Raw genomic sequence first — 20,751 nt, 5'->3', positions numbered from 1 at the left:
AGCATCTGCTGCTCTGATATCATCACGCCCAAGCTCTGTGTCACACCAGCGGGATATGCAGTCAGGTACTTTAGCAGTACTTTGTCTGAATACATCACCTTGTTTTGCCATCTAGTGGGCGCTGAGAAACCGAATGGCTGCTGGCAAGTTAGTATGATGCAGATCTCCAGTGGCAAGCCAAATTTTGATGTACCTCCTTGGTTTCGGGTTGACTTTCGAGCAGCAAAGTGCTGCTTATAAAGTAGTGATGGTTCAGGCGCCACTACTTTTCCCCTTGTGCCCATGTCTTGCCTTCTGTACCATAGAATCATAAAATCAGAATCACAGAATGGTTTGGGTTGGAAGGGACCTTAAAGATCATCTAGTTCCAACCCCACACCTTCCACTAGACCAGGTTGCTCCAAGCCCCATCCAACCTGGCCTTGAACATTTCCAGGGATGGGGCAGCCACAGCTTCTCTGGGCAAGTTTTTCCAGTGCCTCACCACTCTCACAGTAAAGAATTTCTTCCTAGTATCTAATCTAAGTCTACCTTCTTTCAGTTTGAAGCCATTCCTCCTTGTCCTGTCACATGGACATAGAGCAAGTTATCTAAGTGAGCACAGCTGAAGTGTCACTTCAGTCACACCATCCGTCTGGAGCCTTGCCCAGCTGACTCCTACTTGCTTTTCCTCAATTTCGAATACGAATGGCTCATATTGGCTTTTCTTCATGATCTCTGTGCCCCATCTGTGTTGCTCCTTAGCACAAAACTAGCAAAATCCTTTGCAACCTAAGTAATCTTTTGCAAAACCTAAAAAGAGAAAAACATGACCTGACTCACTAAATAAAAAAGAGACCTTCACATTGCTGCCTGATGTTAACAGAGCACATCAAAGCATGCCCCAAAGTAGAAAAGCTATCTCAACATAATTTAGCTGATTTCCTCGTAGTTGTCTCTGGTATAAGGATAAAAAAAATCCTGATCTTTACAGTTTTCACCATTAGAACCATGTTTTGTTTAACATGCTACCTATTCATTAAAGTTTTGATTTTACCAATACACTAAGGTATTAATACAAGTGGAAGAGGCTGAGGTTCATTAAAAACACAAGAATTCTGTCAGATGATGAAGGATGAGAGTAATTCTATTTTATCTGTACGGGTTTTGTTAATTGGGTGATAGGACGATAATTTATGATATGCTAATTTGTTAGATTGGAATGTGTTTGAGCTCAGTAATAAAACTGTCCTGATATGTGATAGCTCTGAGAAGACAATTTACGAGATCAGGCTCAGCATCTGATATATCCTTATGTAACCCTGCAAGCAACATGGGAATTTTGTGGTATCACATGAATGTACACGAGTTGACATTTAACGAATGGAATAATAAGGGCAAATTCACTATAGGCAAGTGCTCATGTGCAGTTTTCCAACTTATACACTACTTACCTGGCTTTGCAATAGAAGGGCATGCAAGGAAGGTATTCCAGTTCCCTAATCAGTGATGAAAGCTCTGCCAGCTGCCAACGAGCCACAGCTGCAAGCCTGAAAAGAGCCATTTGTGTACTAGTTAGGGTGATTATTTTTGTCATGAAGAAAGTTTCCCATTATGCAAATGTAGAAAGCTTTGCAAGAACTCTTCATGTGCCTTTTTAGAGGGGCAAACCTAGGTGAATGACAGGATCCGCACCTTCTTGCTAAGTCAGCCCCGTGTAGGTGACCACTGTCAGGTCTTGTTGTCATGCAGATGAGGAAGAATGTAGAAACCTGGGAGCACGGGGGAACATGTTTTACTTCTTTCAATCCTCTAAATCCTTGCTAATCCCAACAGTTTCAGTAGAAACTGCTGCTTTACCAATGAAGGTAAGTGAAGATCTACTGGATCTGTTCACACATGCACAAAGCAGGGCAGGTCTTAGTCCTCTGTCCTGCAAAGCTCTCACCAATGCTAATGGCAAGTCAGCTCTCTTTTCCATCTTTCCTTCCAGGCCTGCTTAAAGTCACAAGTGTGTCCCAGCAGGTTAAGACACCAGAAACCATCTCTCCCGGCTTTATCTTGCATTTAGACCACTGAGAACTCTTTTCTGGAAGCAGTAGTGGAATATGAATAGGAAAGAGCTTGTGCTTCAAAATACATCTCTGTGTATTCAAATGATATTTCTCCAGGCCTTGCACATGTCACTGTACCATTATACTGGTTCTTACAGGAATCTTTGTTACCCATCCAGCTGCTTACCATTGCACATTTCAGGAATGTATCATGGACTATGGCTGCATGGTGACATATTGGAGCTGGCGGACATACTGGTGACTCTTGGACAAAGCACTAGCCCAGCTTTCCTGGAAGCTGCAAGACCAATGCCTTAGGGCTAGTAGATACATATTTAAGCATCACAGGGTTTCCTTCTTTACAAGTCCCAGTTCCACTTACTCCATTACAGTGAAAGGTATGCAGATAATATGTAAAATCAGGTTAAAAGGCATTTGGGCAATAGGAGATACATATTGCCAGATCCTACCCAGGAGTACTATTCTGAAATACCATCTTTGCATACATTTTATACAAGCCATAGACTTGTAGATGCACGTGGCACTTTTATCCCTGCAATTAGAATCATCAAAGAAATAGAAGCTATGCTTGTATTAAATACAGCATTAACATAATATATACAGTACTTATCATAATATAGTTATATACAGTATTTATCATAACATACTTTCTTTCATAAAACCACATACAATTGATTCTTTCAGCAATCACAGTTTTATATTAGTGGCCAGTATTTAGAAGAAGCTGGTTTAAAAGTGCATGAAGATTCCTTTCCTTCTGTCCTGAGCTATAAATATTTCAGAATTTCAGCATCAAAAATAAACTATGGTATTGATTCAGTTAAGGTACTGACAGGCACTTCTAAGCGCTGAAGCACTGAATCATGCCTATGCCTCTTTGAGCCACAGCTGCTCCCAGGCCTTACTGAAGTCAATGACTCTGCTAAGGAGCATCCTTCCAGTTGAGGTGAAGGGAGCAATTGCACAACCCCTGTGTGTATCAGTAAGAAAAATAATCTGAAGCCACAACCCCAGGCCACCTGCAAAACTAATTCAAACCCTCTGTATGGGTAAACAGGTTTCCCAAGAGTAACAGCAAACACAAGGGTGATGTCCAGTGACTGCTTATAGTCTTTTGCACTGAAAGCACAACTGCCAAAGTAAGAAACAGTACTGAGCTTGGGGCTGAGGCCATGGCATTCTCCTACCAGGAAAAATTTGTTTCAATGAGCTGCAAAGCTGTGCTTTGCTGAATACCACAGCACAACTTCCACACAGGAGCAAGAAATTCCTTGCGTTAGTAGCTGACCTGCTGGTCTGATAGTAGCACACCTCTGAGGATACAGCAAATGTGGTTCTGATCTCCATCTGCTTTCAAACAGAAAGTCCCTGTATGTGTTTTAGTGATGCACAGAAGATACCCACAGATTTGCACCAGGGGATTCTGAAATTCAAACATCATGTAATTTCTTAATGGTACCTGATTAGCTCTAGAGTCACTAGGTACAAAATGAGAATTTGAGGGAAAACATTTTCCCTTGATTTAACCACAGAATTTTCCTGGTTTAGGAAACATAGCACAATGAAAACATCTCAAGATGACTCAATTACTTAGAGCAAAACAGATAAAAGTAATTTCTTCAACAGTAAGTTTCCCTAACATTGTGTTAGGAGTTGAATATCTGAAATAGATAATGTGAAGATCTCACTTGTTAAGAGGATAATAATCTTAACTCTGAAGGATACTCAATAAACATGCATGAAGTTCAAAATGAAATATATGGAGGGGGCACAGTAAGCCATAATGCATAGGACTGGAAGTAACAGGCTTAGTAAGCAGCAAGAAAGGATGCTATGAAAAACTGGAGCAGATTGCATGGATAAGTAATGTAGCCTCCACTGATGGGCATCTTTAAGAATAAGGTGGAAAAATCGTCAGGATAAAAGTAAACTGGAGCCAAACTTGGGTACTGGAATGCCCCAGACAACTTTTCAGGGACCCTTGCCTTGTAAGCATTCAGGACCAAGTAAAACCTGCTTGCTTTGTGGAAAGAGCACCTGGAAACACATTGGGCTCAGGTGGCAGGTACATAACACCAGGCCCCCAGGCTGGTGACTCAGGGGGAGCTCCGTTTATCTTATTAGTCTCCTTTCATCAGCCAGTGGTCACAGGCATATGAAATTGTTGGATTATTCATGATCTCTCTGAAAGCATTTGCAGTCTTACCTCTCCTAGAAACACAACACAGTTCTTCACTCTACCATCCATGGCTGCTGGGTACACACCAGTCCTCAGGAGAGGTATTTACACATCAAAGCCCACGGCAGGAGTGGGCTGGGACTGCAGAAATGACAGTGCCTGGCCTGGGTGATGTGACAGCAGACAGACATGGTGGGCTGGCTTGCACACAGAGTGCAAGTCCATGATGGTGAAACACCATTAGTCAGTGCTGCCAGGAACCCCTTGCCTGCGAAACCAGGGTCTTCCCTCCGACAGCAGCTGTTATGTATTTGTAATATACAAAGCCAACAGCAACTGAGAGTCTGAACTGGTTTAGACACTTAAGTTGGGAGACTCTTACTGCTCTGCCTCTGAATTTAGAGGCTGCCCCAACCCCCTGCCCAGGCCCCACACAGGGCCAGGCTTCCCAGGCCCCCTTCCCAACACGATGCCCCACTTCTGGAGAAGACAAAGAAGTGTCTCAGAGACACCTCCCACCCTTCCTGGTGGCCCCTTCACCCAGCGTCCCTCACTATTCCAGCCCTCTGCACAAAATACGGCGGCGGGTAAGGAGGGAGTGGCTGCCACCACCTGCCCAGCAGGGCCCTCAGCTGCCGCAGCTCCTCTGGGCTGGAGAGGAGCAGCCTCAGCCCCAGCGGAACTGCAATCCAGAGCAGGACTGGAGCAGCAGCGTGGCTGGGCACTTGCACCTGCTCCCAGAACTGGAGCTGATGGGTTGGGGAAGACAGGGCTGGTGGCCCCGCCTCAGACCTGTGGTTTCCTCAACAGAAAGATGTTGAAGCTGGAGCAGGAGCACCCAGGATGCTTCAGACCCAGGGCATGCTTTCCTTTTAAACACACCTTAGCTAGTCACCTGCTCAGGCCACCATCAGCAGCCCCTGGCCTCTGTGCAGGGTCCAGCAGCAGCTTGGCACCTCGCACGCCCGTGACTTGCATACTGAGAGGGCTCCCAGCTTTGTGGGCTTTTGAAAGCCTCTCTAATTATGCAGCAGTTTGCTCATAGCAAAGTGTGTGCAGTCAATAGCCCTTGGGCAGCTAGCCAGCAAGGAGATGCCCTTCCAGTCCTCTTGTGAGTGTTAAAAGCACTCTTTAGAAAACTAAAACAGTAACTGGCCTCCCTAAAAACGGTACCTACCAACCAGCACAGGCCCAGCTAAGGGAGAAGAATGTTCACTGAAATCTGAACAACTGCAGTGCAAACATAAGTAACAGTGCAACAAAACACAGCTGTTTTCCAGAAACAAGCCGAACATGGCTCGCTCTAGCTGCAATGACCTGTAGTGCTACAATCATAGTTAAAAGGGCAGAACTTACCCTACAGTCACCTGTTTCATATGTAGTTTGGGCTTTTATTATACAGCAGTGTAGTATTTTAGCACCTTCCATGAAATGCAGAAAATTGGAAGTATTTATGAATTTCAAGTACAGGAAGCCCACTGTTTCCAAGGTTCATTAAAACCTGCCTGATGAGGTTCAACTTTATTCCTTTTGTCTACCTGCTGCTAAATCAAGAGAGCTTAGGACATCTAGTGATGGATGATACATGATAAAGTTAGTAAAACATGCACGAAATACAGACTGAACCACCAATGCATCAATTACCTGGGTGTGGATCAGCATTGCTCCATAAGCAGCAGTAATTTGGGCATCTGGACTCAGTCTCTAGGGTACTTCTATCCCAAGCACAACTTGCTGAATACCAGGCACCAAACACACTAACTCAGATGTCTTCTTGTGATCACAGAATGAGTCCATGCGGGGATATGGAATTTCTATAAACAATACTGTAAGATGCTAACACAAACATCACTGTGTGTATTGGAGGTTTTTACCTCCAACTATGATTCAAAACAGGAAATGGTGACTCTTCTTTTCTTTCGTATATTTCTACAAGAAACGTCGTTTAAAGTGATGGTTTAGGTTTCAGAAACGTGTACTTGTAAAGCTGGAGTAAGTGCCATGCACTCGACCACAACAGCCTATTCCCAGATGCTAACAACAGGAAAAACAAGTCTGCATGTAATTAGTGCAATGCATAAAGCCCCTTAGTTTTTAGGTAGCTGTAAGATTTCTAGTTTAGTTCTCTAATACATTGCCAAACTTTCGTTTACTAGGGGTAACCATAACAGATTCTTCAATTTAACTTCCAATACTGACACGCAGAGAAACAATGAATGAAATCTAATGAGAACCTACAGCTATGGCACATTCTCCTCCCTTGAACCATGGACCTGGTCTCACACTGTGGAAGATGGAAGGGATGCAGTCCCAGTACTCTGATGAATATAAGGCAGAAAGAGTATTTGAGTCTAATTTTATTCTATTAGCTAATCTTATTCCGCAGTTAAATAACTCTAGAAGGCCCTGCTGAAATACTTTAAGTTGCTTCTGTGAGGTCTGGTCAGTGAAACGATGCTTTGGTTACTCCATTATGACATATGTCATGACAGATTCAAGTTTCATGGAATCCTTCACTTACACCTCCAATGTAACTTTATTATTGGCCTTTTGTTTGTAATTGAAGAGCATTTGCTTTAAATAGCTAAGTGTAGCTCAGCGATGTGGTGAGCTGATTCACCCTGGTTGAAATGCAAAGGCACACAATGAAAACCTTGAAATTTCAACTGTCATTGTTTATTACTGTTTTGGCTACATTCTCTACAATTTCAGCAGCATCTTAAAGAGACAGTTAATGTTTCTTTATATACAATGAAAACAAAATGGCTTGCAACATCAGAAACAAGAGCAACAGTTTAACTGTACAATACTAAATGAAAACCGGTGGTAATACAGCCTCCTTTTTCTGCAACATGGACAAAATTACATATAGGTATTCGGCATCAAGAATGGGATAGTAAAAAGAATAGCGAATGAGAGATACACTGTTCTGAAAAGTAAGTTTCTACCATACAAGGCAGTTAGAAAATGTTTCACATTTTAAAATATCTGTACAAGAAACATTTCCTTGTTGATAGGAACTTCCAGAAAGAGAGAATAACCATGAGCAACTTCTACATCTAGTATCAATGCGCCCTGCATGTCGAGAACGCAATAAACAGGCTTAGAGAACTGTACTGTATATTGCCAACACAGATCTGTTTTACATGCCTTGATTGTTAATGAATTACTTACTCTTAATCTCTCAATAACGTTCAGTTGACTTGCACCTTAAGGAGGTCATTTGATTCTTTCGCAAAAGTAAAAGCAACGTCATTTAGCAGCAATTAAAAGCGCCTTGAGGGAGACTTAAAAAAAATACAATATCCAATTAGAAAAAGCCATACTTTAAACATTTGTACAGGAATAAGTTGCTGGAACTTAACTGAAAATGTGACATCTGTACAACAATTTACAATAGAGCTAGAAGGGAATTTATCATTATTCCTGCATAGAACGTTATACATGACCTGTTTGCATTTGGTTTCATACTGCTGCTTGCCTGTATCAGAAGTCTGGAAAGATACACAAGTTTCAATACCACAGCAAGTATAGTTTTTTTAGAAAATTGAGCAGATTTCAAAATTAGCAATCTACTTGAGAAGTAAGTACCAGGAATTCCATATCACCCTTCCAATCTAAATTCAGTGAAACACCACCACATTTTTGGAGGTACAAGCCTGAGTTGCCAAATAAAATACTACAATTTTATCTGCAGAATCTGACACAGAACATATCTTCAACTGTCTCACACTCCTTACTTTGGTTTCAAAAGATCAATGTCTTGGAAAGATGGCAGTTTATTTAGTTTATAATCAGGCACGGAATTTTTCCTGTTTTCAAATTGGTTCACTACCCTTTTTTATTTAAATAATGAAAAACTACCCTTCATGTTAGAACTTTCCAGTATCAACCAAATGTACTTTTAAGTATTAAAAAAATTATTTACAATGTTCCCCAGAAAAAAAACTAAAATCCTTTTCTTCAGTCTTCAACACAATATACCTGTTAGTGTGTAACAGGCAGTGTCATCCTTCAATGTTTAAAAGTATTTCTCAGAAGGGTACATCTATTCACAGTCCATGATCCATTCCAATCATACAAATGACACTATGTAGGAGGACTTCAGTCTGAAAACACAGTTATCAAACTTGTCCTGTGTAAAAACACTCAACTGCTTTCAAGCTCAAGTCTGCATCTGGAAACTACACAAAGGTATAATGCCATTCCTTGGTTGGAGAAATTTCAGTACGAAATAATGCTTGAAGTAGGTGGTGTAGGGGATGCTGCTAGCCCAGTCATATGCAAGTTTCCTGAAGAGTTTGATCTCCTCATATGAGGGAGGAGATAAGGATCATTAGCCAGCTGGTGGACATCAAATCTATCCTCTTTTCGGTATGCTAAACAGCGTCTGATAAAGGCCTAGGAAAGAAATACAAAAAATTACAGTTCCACTCCAAATAATTACATCTGCTTACAAGCAAATATGCATGTCCTCCTGTACAAACTCTTGTTCCTATCTAATTCAATTCAAATGACAGTGTAACATTTTGCTACTGAGACCATGAAAAAAATGTAACATCACTGAAGAAACAAACAAACAAACAAACACACAAAATCCAGCAAATTAATTGGCTTCATATAATTACACTTAAAATAGTTATTTCCATATTTAGGAACTGCATTTACAAGTGAAATATTAGCATATCACACAGTTAGAATTCTGCATGTGTTATCCCTGAACAGCTTAGTGAAAACCAGAAGCAAATGTCAAGAGGACTGAAAAAGCAGAAAGGAGCTCCACAGAGCTTCTAACACCATTCAGCTGTGCAGCAGATGAAGAGTACACAGAAGATACAGGGACAGAATTTTAATGCTTTAGCTGACCTTTGAAACCAAGCATTACCACATGTACCACGATGGAATAAAGCAAAATGTGAAATTTCACAATGGTGGTTGCCATTTTCAATTGGCATTAAATAACTAATAGACTATTAAGAAGCACTACCTAGCTGGAACTCCTTTCCCAGAAAAAACTCAATCCCATCAACTGACAAATTCTGTAGCTAGCTTCAGAACTGCTTTTGAGACACTACGTTATCCTGCATTTAGGTCCATACAATGTATGCCAATCAGTTTATGCTGAAAGTTTCTGTCAAGTCTTGTCTAGCATAAACAGAACATTTGGTCTCCTGAGAGCTTGGCCTTCAACATTTAATGACAGAAAATCCTTATTATTACTACAGAACTGACAAGCACGTCATTACTTAATTTAGGACTTAATTTAAAAGAATTGCAAATCTTTTCTTTGATAAATCTGTTCAGCTGTTTGTTCTTTGCTCCAATTAAAAACAGGAGATTAAAGGAAAAAAATCTGTGATGCAAGCCTTCAAAGAATCCTGCTAGAATTTACTTCTATCATTTATATATCCAGCATGAACAAGGCATAAAATAAAAATATGCACATCTTTCAATATATATTCAGATGTTCATGGACATTATGGATTTTAACCAAATTCTTCTCAATAAATCCTTCACAACAAACCAATTGTTAAGAGTTGTTTGCAAGATCCTCAGAGTAAGTTTGTGTCTAAAATGTTTGTAAAAGACTTCATGCTTCTGTGGCACTGTAGACACATTACTGCAATGAGAAGGAGAACACTGCACAAAAAAGGAAAAAGGGGGATCAAAGGACAATTACAGTCTGGAAACAAACTAACAACATCATTTCAGGTTCATATTTATTTCATCTCCATGTTTTCCAAATCAGAATCTCAGTTTACAAGCTGTTCTTTTCCAAGCGCCAGGCCTATAAATCTGAAAGACAATTTGGATTCTACAGAGTCATCATAAATGGTCTGAATTTACAAATTAGTCTGAAATTGTTTTATAGCATTTCCACTAGAGAATAATTTCTCTCTCTTACAGCTATCGTGACAATGTTAGTAAGAGTGAAGAATACTGAAAGTTTATTTTAGTCTTTCAAACAAACAAGAGAGAACGTAAAATAAAAGTTGCCAGTCCTCCACTGTCTACTCTTGTCTGTCTACTCTTTCCCAATATTAAAGAAAAAGTCCTAATGACAAAGAAACACAAAGTTAAAAGACAGGGATATAAACTGTTAACATGCAATGTTATGAAGTTATATGATGTGTATTTGTCAAATGCATTCAAAGAAGACAATTCTTCCAAACAGGGGTGAAAACCCAAGAAAAAGCAACCAGAAAATTCTACCAAAAGAACTACAATTCTTCACCAAATATTCATAACCTTATGCAACTCACTAACATTACTTCTGGAAATTATAACTGATGGAAAAGTACCACAAATTCTAACAGTGGGTTTATGTATCCAAAAGACTTATTTTCTTGGGAGGTTCCAGCCTCTAGAAACAGGTTGCCTTTCCTTTAAATCTTCAGAAGCTAGGTCTTAACATTCCTAGCATTTTTTCAGCATGTGTCCCAAATCTAAGTATGTTTAATTAGTTGCTGAAATTTGAACAGGAGTTCTATCATCTTAGCATTTTTTCAATGAGCGCATCTCTTCTGCATCTGGCCATGAATACATTTTTCAAAAACTGGGACACTTTTACAAACAAGTAACATACATAATGTTTTTGTCCTTATTCAGAGAACTGGATTTGTGTTACGGATGCTCACAGCAACAATCATTTGGGAAACCACCTTAATCTGTTTCAACTAGTCTACAGAGATGAGAGAGATGAGCTTGATACTGCAGATGTTTCAAAATAACATTTTTCAGGAAACGGCCATCCACACCTTTATGCCATCAACGTATTTTATAAGATTCTTAACCTTAAAAATTTACATTTCTAATCTCAGTTTTCAGTTAACACACACATACTACAATCTTTCAAGGGGAAGAGTGTTAGCAGCCATGTACTCTAGGTATTTGGCAGTCAAATAGTTCTTCAAGCCAGTAAAGCTGAAGAGAATAACATTCACTATTTTCAGAGAGCTTGTTGCTGCTAGCATCAGTATTTCACAAGAATTTGTAGTGAGACAGCTTGAGTGAGACATCAAGATCCTCTGGGTAAAAGCAAAGCAGACAATTTTTGAGGCGGCCTACTTTAAAACCACTTGCAAATTTCTGGAATATATATAGGCTCACTTTGAAGTACATGATTTTGAGAAGTCCCAGAATAAGTTTTCTTAAATAAAAACATAAAAATACTAGTTCTCAATTATGTTTTCCTACATGTTACTATGTCCCATAGCATTCGTAACAGTGATTTTACAGCAGAATCCTCTATGATGAATGTTTTAACTGTTACTCAGAGATCATATGAAAAGTTACCTTAGCTTCATTGCTTACAACAGGTTTAACAGGGAACTGAACTTCTGTGGCTTTTAATATTGTATTTTCTTGTAAGATATCTTGCTGCGATTGATTGTGGCCAAATGGCTGAAAAATAAGCACATTATTTGCTTCATGAGAGTTATCCAACTACTTTGATTTCATAAATATTTATGCTGCAGTAAGTTGCTGAAGTGTTAATACAAACTGCTAGCCATTCTGTAAATAAGAAGTTTCAGTCAAGATCTTCTACATTTCTTGCAGTATCAATGCACAACACCAAAAAGTAACACAAGTAATTTTCCATGTAGATTCACATCTTTGTGACTATAATTCACATTCTACTGGTAACAGGCATTTACACTAAACCTCCGATTTTCAAAGAAAGATTTCCTTACCTTTCTACCATAAAGGCATTGAAAAAAGATTACTCCAACTGACCATACGTCAACCTTATTAGAAATCTTTGGCGGCTCTTTGCCAACTACAAAACACTCTGGAGGCAGGTACCTGGAAAACAAAATATGCATCTCAATGTCTGCAAGTAGATGTATGGCATCACTAGAACTTCCTCAAATACCAAATTATGCAAACACTTCACATACACATCTCTGATCTTTCGACAACTGTACAGCTGCCTTATGATCCACATTCCAACACTTTGCACAGCCATCAAAACTGACATGACAGCTTTTTGTATAGTCAGTCAAACAGAGGGTCTATTTCACAGAAGCACAAATACCAATATTCTCTGCCTAAATCACTAATTATCACCTTTCTTTGTTTTGTTTTAATTGGAATCCTAGGTTAAATATGAACTGTCTCCATCTATCAGAGCAAGAAAAGATGAAAGCCATATAGAGCATTTTAGTGCAAGGCCTGGTTAGGAATCAAAGATAATACAGATACGACTTAAAGACCCTTTTATCTAAGTTTTTAGTAAGAATAGTGACATTAACGAGAGGTGTATATAGTAGACAAAGGTGATTGGTATTTCCATTCGTATAATCTGCAGGAAGCCATACTTAAAGAGCTGAAAGTTGTGGGAGTTCCTGTGGCACTCCTGAATTACAAAAGAACTGGTGAAATGGAACATCCTTAAAAACAAACAAACAAATAAAACCTCCCAAGCATATCAATGTGGGGGCAGTCATGTATTATCGACTGTAACATCTAAAATCAAGAAAGGCATAAAAGCGATTAGAGTTATCTACAGACCAGACATTCTTTCATCAACAGCATATAAGGCTTTTAAAGAAATTTTGAAGAAATATTTGTAGAAATGGGAATAAGGAGAAAAATGAGATAAGAATGCAACATAAATATGAATTTCACACAGTATCACAAAACTCATCTGGAATACTCGTGTACAATTCTGATTGCAACAATCAAGAGAAATGAGCTTAAAGAGATGCAAGTGCAAAGAAAGCTACTAAAATGATCTGAAGAATAGAGAAATTCAGGGAAAAATATTGAAGGCTAGAAAAACATCAAGCGGAAAGTACGAGGAAAGGAAACAACCTACTTCAGGAAGGACAGTGTTGGCACAGGAACAAACAAGTATAAACTGGCCACAAATAAACACAGTCCGTAAATGAGAGGATTAGGTTTCTAATGATCAGAGAACTGAGGTTACAGAACACACTTCAAATCAGATTACTGGGGACAAAACATTAACTAAATTTAATACAAACGTCTTTAAGTTTACAAAAGAGATTATGTGACTTGACTATCTGGAAAGGCAGGTACCGGATCCAGTGACTGAGGAAATCCCTTCCAGGACTATGGTGCTGGCAGTTTGTGCAATATGCTCTGAAGAGACTCATCCCCACCTCAATCTCATTCAAAATACTGCCTTTCTTAAAGAAGATTTTGGGCTCACAGGAATTATGATTTAGTAATGCAGAGATTCATCATGAACCCATAATGGTCACAGACTGTTTTTGATGTCTTAGTTTACAGCAACACTAATGCCTGTGGCATTTTAAATGAAATCCAAAGGCTGAAACTTTTTTACATACACTGGTACAATAAATTGGTCTTTATATAGGTAAAGTATTAAAAAGAGTAACAAAACCCTAACACTTCTAAAATGCTTCAACTTGAACAATCATCTTCTCACAGCATGTGCACATTGCACTTGTGCAAGAGTATGTGTGCTTGCTTTTCTAAAAAATCCAAAGGAAAAGGAAAAAGCTTTACTATGTGCAACTTCCGAATATAGGAAAAGTTGCAGAGCACATGGGAACAACACTGGCTTCTCTGTTTAGTTAGGTTTCAGCTCCTGACTCTGACCTTGCTACAGGCAGAATGAGGAGAGTAAGAACGAGGAGAGTAAGAACAAATGAACTCACAAATAGTAACCTGGCCAATATAAGCTGACATAACTACCACGGCAGCTGAAAGAGCTGCTGTGCCATGAAGGATCTGCATCTTAGAAAGCAAATTCTAGAAATAGTTTTTCTGTAAGCTTATTCCTGTTCCCTAGACAGCTCTAAAACTTCAGGTTTTTGGACAAGCAAGCAAGTGCACACAGAAAACAAATCACAGCTACTGAGCTGTCATTAACCTTTAGGATGGAAGAGTGGATACTCTTTTGTCCTAAGGACATTACCTGCTGGTAATCCCTGCTCTAAGATCCCCAAGGACTAAGCACCCACACTTAATCATCATAGCTCTGTCAAATCTTCAACCACCTGCAGCCGAAGATTAAACACCTGCTTCTTCAGAGAAACCATGTTGCTAAATCATAGTGATCTTCTCCATATATTTTTATATATATAAAAAAATAAACAACACACTCTCACACTCTCTTACCTTACTTGTTATGTTACCATTCTAACATTTGTGAGTATCAACATTCACAGTACTTCACAAGTCTTGATTGCCATCCATTTTAATGGATTTTAATGCTAGCTCTCTCTCCAAATTGGCTTGGTAAGAGAGCATTTATGAAACATGAACAGCAAAATCGAACCAGGTATTACCAGTAAGTTCCTGCTCCCTGTGAAGTTAAATCCATTCCATCCACACCGTAGCTATCATCATCCATTATTTTGGAGAGGCCAAAATCAGTAATTTTTATTTCTCCACATGCTGTTCCATCTACAAGAAGGATATTACCTATCCAGGAAGGGGGGAAAATAAATAATTACCTCAAAAAAGCTAACAGAATGCTTTATTTTCACAACCACATTCAATTTTCAGGAATATCTAACTTCATGAGGGTACATCATCTTTATATCCTCGAGTCTAGAGTAACTTGACTATGACACATTTCAGTGCAGTCTCAGGAACTCCCTAGGTTACCATCATCTGAACTGGCGCCCTCAGCTGGGGGCTGGCTGGACAGTGAAACACCAAAATGTAGTGAGGAAACACAAAAAGATGCATAGCAGGATACCAGTTACAATGAAGTTTTGATATTTTTCTACCCAGAACAAACCCTACACTACAGGTTTCAGGGCTTGCACGTGCCATAAAACTGTGCCAAGAAATTGATTAGTTGTGGTAAAGTAAAATTTCTTGATATAAAAGTTATCTGATGAAGTTAGTCTAAGAACAAAAAGATTTACAAGATTAAGAATACATTCTGTACAATTAAATAATGTGAGAGAAATCTGCATGAATCTTATTTATTACATAGCAGGAAGCAAACAGGCCAGCATTAAGAGTTACATTACAAATACCACTCTTGGAAGTGTAGCAGATTAAAGTACATGAAGAACACAAGCATCTTTCATGTAAGGTGGTAAATCAAAGACCATGGAATGAAAACAGAATACATCACTTATGACAATGTTTGTTATTCATTGTAAAGAAAACTTCCGTAAAGTCCTGCTTTGAAGTGCTTACATTGAGATGCTGATAGTGACTGAATACCTATTTAAATCCTTTACAGACTATGAAACACATAAAGGAAAAATTATTTACACATCAGCATTCCACAATGATCAGAGAGGAGAGCCAACTAACGATATTATCTGGTTATATTACTAAATACCAATGTATGCATCTATATGCTGCTGTATGATATTTTTCCTATAAATTTGAATCAAAATAATACAAAGTAGAAAAGTTACAGCAAATATTTTTTTCAAAGAAAAGACAGATTATTTTGGCAATAAAGCTAGAAAGAAAGGCTGTTTACAGTAAGGCTGACACACAGAAGATAATTTTGGTATGTTCAGACATGAATTACAAACAAAAGGACTAAAAAAAAATAATTACATTTTCAATTGTAACATTCCTCATTTACCTGGTTTAAGATCATAGTGTATAATAGGGGGCTTGATCTCATTGAGATACCGTAGTGCATTTACTATTTGCATTACAATGGACCTAGCTTCCTTCTCTGACATCAGTTTATGTTGCTTGAGATAGAAATCCAAGTCATTGCCTTCACAGTATTCTAACACCGTGCAAAACCTAGGGCAGAATTCAGAGACAAAATTAAATAACGTATCAAACTGCACAATCAGAAACAGAGACAACCTAGTTTGATACTGTGAAGTTTAAGAATGGCTGCCTGAATATTAAACTATATGAATGAAATTGTTAGTAGAACACATGGTTCACAGTAACTACTGCTTTATGAAAACTAACATCAGTCAGAACATTCATACTCACCAAAAGATAAAATGTACCCATACTGATGAGAGGTTAAGTTAATAAAACCTCACCTTATGCAGGCATGTTTCTCAATAGAAAAATGAATTCACTCCCTTAAGATGCAACACAATGTCATGCAAAGAGATGCAGCCCAGTGAACATACTACTAGCTTAGGCTAGTAACACTCCTGATGCCATTTACTCTTGGAAACTTTTTTTAAGATGCAGCAGCCCTTGCCCTGCCCCAAAACATTACAGCACTGCATACCCCCTTCACCCTCAGGACGTGTTGCAAAACAGTGTATTCATCACTTTATAGAAGGCCTGCAATAGTCAGCTGAGACTAGTGTCTACAACTAGTGTGGGGTTTTTCTAAAGTCCCCTTAAGGACTAAACACTTTGGCTGAAAGCAAGAACATGCTACTTTTGTTCAAATACTCTTCATTTCTCTTTATCTAATATATAGTACTAAAATCCTTGCCAACTTCTGGAAAATGTATCATTTTATGTACTTACGTATCTGTATCCAGGGAGAAGTAGTCATATAGTTTAACTATCCGGGGGTGATCCAGTTCTTTGTGTATTCTATACTCTCTGCAGGCATGTCTAAAAGAAAATGGATACATTAACCTTCCACAATCAATAAAACGCTACTCAGTTTAACATACGAAGCGTAAATCATTAATATTTACTTGTGGTAGTTTTCTTTCTTTTCATCCCTCCAGCTTTTGTTAAGCTGGTGAATCTTCACAGCAGCGTATCTTTGTTCATAAAGATCAAAAGCCTAAAAAAGAAATCCACAAATATAGGAAAATTACAACCAAAGATGATAAAAATAACACCAAATAGAGGAAAAAAAGTGGCATGTAACTGACAGGTCTACTGACAAGTCTATTGTAATGCTCCCTCCCTCCACGGGTTAATCAGAGTTTGCTCAACCAGTGCTTAGAGTATACCACAGTACAATCATTCTGCCTATTTGGATCCTTTAACTCTCCCAGAAACTAAGTGTACAAATGTATCTGGTTCAAACATTAGGTTTAGCAGACCCAACACACTCTACCTTGTATACTTCACTGAAGCCACCTCGGCCAAGTAAGTGGAGTAACAAATACCGTTCATTCAACGTGGGGTGATCTTTAAACCTCGAAAGAAAAATAAAAAATAATTCTATGTAAGGTATACAAACAGAGTTTAAAATGTAAACCTCTTGGTATTACTCCTCAGATAGAGCTTTCTTTTTACTAGCAATATACGTATGTTATATATAATACGTTGAACACTGTGTAACCTTATGGCACAACTGTACAACTGGCCAATTTCAGTGACTTTTGGCTATTTAGTGTACAAATAATATCATAATACCATCATCCAACCAGTCGATTCCGCCATACTTTTTTGTTATTTTTCTCCATTTCTATGAAGGTAAGGAAAAAACCCTTAAATTTAAACATCTGATAGAAGGGTTCTCTCTTTATTGTACCAAAGTTTAGAGAACCCTTAGACTTCAGCCTTTTGGAACAGACAAGGAGGAATGTGAGTGACCTGTTGTATAAGCCTGCCCCTTTTTAACAAAATGGATTCCATGTAACACAAAGTAGTTAACAGCAAGATGGGGGAAACACACCAAAGGACTGAATATCTGCTCATACTCTAATCAAAAGCATCCTTGACCAGTAGCTCAATTCTTTTAAAACCACACTCAAATTTAGATTCACATTTTTTTAGTCCTTCTACTAAACGTATGCCTCTAGTGAGGCCATTTTTGTGAACCTCATCACCTTCCCTCTCCATTGCTGCTTTTGTTACTCTGTGGCTCTTCATGGCTCAGAACCTACATCTTGCAGGTAGTGCCAGCATCACGTGGGCCCTAAACCCAGACAGGGAAGCCCTAACCTGCACTCTCACTTTTCCTGTTATTGTAGTGCAATTGTAAAAACACATGCAGACATAAAAGGTTACCCATCTCTGAACTGGGCAATACTTCATACTCTTCATTGTAAAGGCTGGAACCCCAAAGAACCAAGTTTGCAGCCTGCTTTATATTTGGGACACTTGGGGAGGTCACCCGTGGGTAGAGGGACATAGAGGGGAACATTGCTAGAACAGGAAAGAGGGCTCAGCTTTGCACCACAGCTGGAAGCTGAAAACCTAAGAGGATCCGAGTTATGACGGAACAGCTGCTTCACTTCAGAACCCTGTGTCCCTTATCAAATGGCCAGTTGCCAAGACATATTAGGAAAGACAGCAGGGGCTATAGACCTAAATTACTTCTCCATTGGGTCTGTCTTCTGTATTACGAAATGTAAGCTGCAGCTTAGCCACTTGGTAAATACACAAGTTTGAACTCCTACAAAAACATGTTTAAAGCATTTAGTTCTGCACCATAAAATGTGTCAACGTTGACTGCAGAAAATGAGCAGTGAAGCTGTAGTATTCTGCTTGCCCAGGTCCTGTAATTCTGTTTTCAACTGGGAGTGTAATCTGGACATTCTTTGCCCCACATACACACTATTTACAGTCAAAACCTGTCATTTTTCTGTACCATTTATTCCTTCATGCTCAAGTATTCCTTTAAAAAAAACAAAACAAAACAAAACTTTTCTAATGAAAACACTGAGAATTAAAAGAGTTATCTTTTAACCTGCAAAGAGCTGCTTGTTTATTTGCTGCAGGCAATTTATTTTAAAAAGAAAATATTCTGCCATTGAATTCTAAGAATCAAGCCATTATTATTTGTATCCAAAACACACCACCAGTTTAGCTGCCAATTACCACTGTGGCCACAAAGGAACAAAACTTCTCTGTATTCCTGCATAGTAGGTATGGAAACCATTAAAACAGTTAAGCACAATTTCACATCTTGTTGCTTTCATGTTTAAAAGTCTTGGTGTAGGTGTACTTCTAATGTGTCTAAAAAGTAAAAAATTAATACAATCCTGTAGTCTTAAGGCTTCTGTTTCATAAACATTTACTATTGCAGAAAGAAAGAAACCCAGTCCCATCATCTCCTTCCCCCAGCTTCTCATACCACCCTTGCACTCCCCTCTCTCCTCATGCAACATAAGCATTTTTGCAACTGGGGCAAAGAACTGGACCTGGAAATTGATCTGGAGTTAAAATTAATCCAGGAAAAGAAACCATAGGAGATGGTTTCAACTTGGATCAATTTCCAGCATCTGCTCAGTAAAGAAATGCCATTGCAGGCATGTGAAAGGAAACAGGGCAAGGGCATAAGCAGTCAGGGATAAGCAGAACCAGTTCCCTTCAGTCTGAAGTGCTGGTATTAGTGCTTGTATTTGCCATTACAGAAAACAGACAATTTTTATTTAGGTTATGTAATTATTACTTTCAAATCTACATAGTAATCGTTAATGTTAAACAATTTAACTTTATGGTATATTGCTATGCAAGCTGAAGTACAGAGTAATGTTTAATATGTCTTTTATATGTACAAGTACCTTGTAGAAATGAAATCACAGTGCAGTAAAACCAAATGTGATTTTAACTGCGTCACAAAGTCACTACTGGTGCAAACTTCCCCCGCCATTCTCTTGCATCATTGTCAGCTAAACTAACTGCATTAAGTTCAATTACAAGTATTCTTTTTAGCTTAGTAATATGGTCCAGGAAGTTTTAGCTCTCCTGCACTGTAAGCTGTGTATATATAACTTTGTGCGTATTTGTTAAAACCATTAATAAGTTTACCAAACTATAAGTAATTCTTTATTTTTAAAAGTCAAAACCTAAAAGAGAACCAACGTAAAAAATCATGAAAAACCCTACCCTCTGTAGGTAAAATGTGATTCTGGAGCATTATTTTAAAAATAGACATTCAAAATTAAGACAGCAAGTCTCTTACTGTGAATTATCTTCATTATTTATTCTTTTCAGCTCTCTTATGTGAAGATTCCTAACTCTTTCCAAACGTTCAAGTTCTGCTTGTATTTCAGCTTCCTCCTGCAAATGAAAAGAATGAAATATAAAAGCTCATTTACTCCCCATTTGAAAACGATATTTTTACCCCTGCATCTATACTAGTGGTGATGGAGGAACATTACATTACAAAACCCTGCTGAACTAGAAGAAAGCACTGCTTTTCTCTTAAAGCCAGAAAAATTCAGAAAGATAAGGCAAAAGCCTGTTTCACGGAATCTTTCTGTCCATGAACCCACAGGTAATGGGATGTTAACCGTTTTGTTATGCACGGTAGGGATGCTATTTGAAATGAGAGGCAGCTGGGTTTTGTATTTCAGCCAAGGAGAGAAATTATCTGGGAAGCGGTCTAAAATTGATGTACAAAGAAAAAACTGAGATATGCGCAGTTACAGATCTTGTACAAATTGATGAATTAAGAAAAGACATATGAAATATTTTGAGGCTGAAGTGCAAATAAAGAAACAAGGGATGAAAGTGTAAGTCATTACAGCAGAAACATTCTTAAGATGTTGATACAACACACCAAAACCAAGCTAATTTACGATTTTTCCATTCATATCTTATTAAAATTACAAATTCAGAATGTGTACTGCCTAAGATTTTGAGTGCAATTTCATAAGCAGCATGTCAGGTACGAGCACATTCCCTACTAATTTCAGCACTTAAAATTAT

At 38.5% G+C, this 20,751-nt stretch overlaps 1 protein-coding gene across 2 annotated transcripts in view; it reads right to left on the bottom strand.

The window, feature by feature from the left end:
* Nucleotides 1–6,887: 6,887 nt before the first annotated feature.
* The window catches only part of TLK1 (tousled like kinase 1), a 70,015-nt gene continuing 56,151 nt past the window's right edge, over nt 6,888–20,751 (bottom strand). For both annotated transcript variants that reach the window (XM_062604671.1, XM_062604672.1), the window contains exons 13-21: nt 20,003–20,100; nt 17,204–17,285; nt 16,833–16,924; nt 16,657–16,746; nt 15,788–15,957; nt 14,517–14,652; nt 11,928–12,039; nt 11,530–11,637; nt 6,888–8,634 (exon numbers count right to left, since the gene is read on the bottom strand). In XM_062604671.1, coding sequence (XP_062460655.1) covers nt 8,458–8,634; nt 11,530–11,637; nt 11,928–12,039; nt 14,517–14,652; nt 15,788–15,957; nt 16,657–16,746; nt 16,833–16,924; nt 17,204–17,285; nt 20,003–20,100 — 1,065 coding nt within the window. In that variant the 3' untranslated portion in view covers nt 6,888–8,457. The remainder of the gene's footprint in view (nt 8,635–11,529; nt 11,638–11,927; nt 12,040–14,516; nt 14,653–15,787; nt 15,958–16,656; nt 16,747–16,832; nt 16,925–17,203; nt 17,286–20,002; nt 20,101–20,751) is intronic.

This window comes from Pezoporus occidentalis, unplaced genomic scaffold (assembly GCF_034315485.1).
Source record: "Pezoporus occidentalis ecotype Australia unplaced genomic scaffold, CSIRO_AGI_Poc_V1 ctg88, whole genome shotgun sequence".
Classification (NCBI taxonomy): Eukaryota; Metazoa; Chordata; class Aves; order Psittaciformes; family Psittacidae; genus Pezoporus; species Pezoporus occidentalis.
Note: the sequence above shows the minus strand (reverse complement) of the source record. Positions and strands in the feature narration are given on the sequence as shown.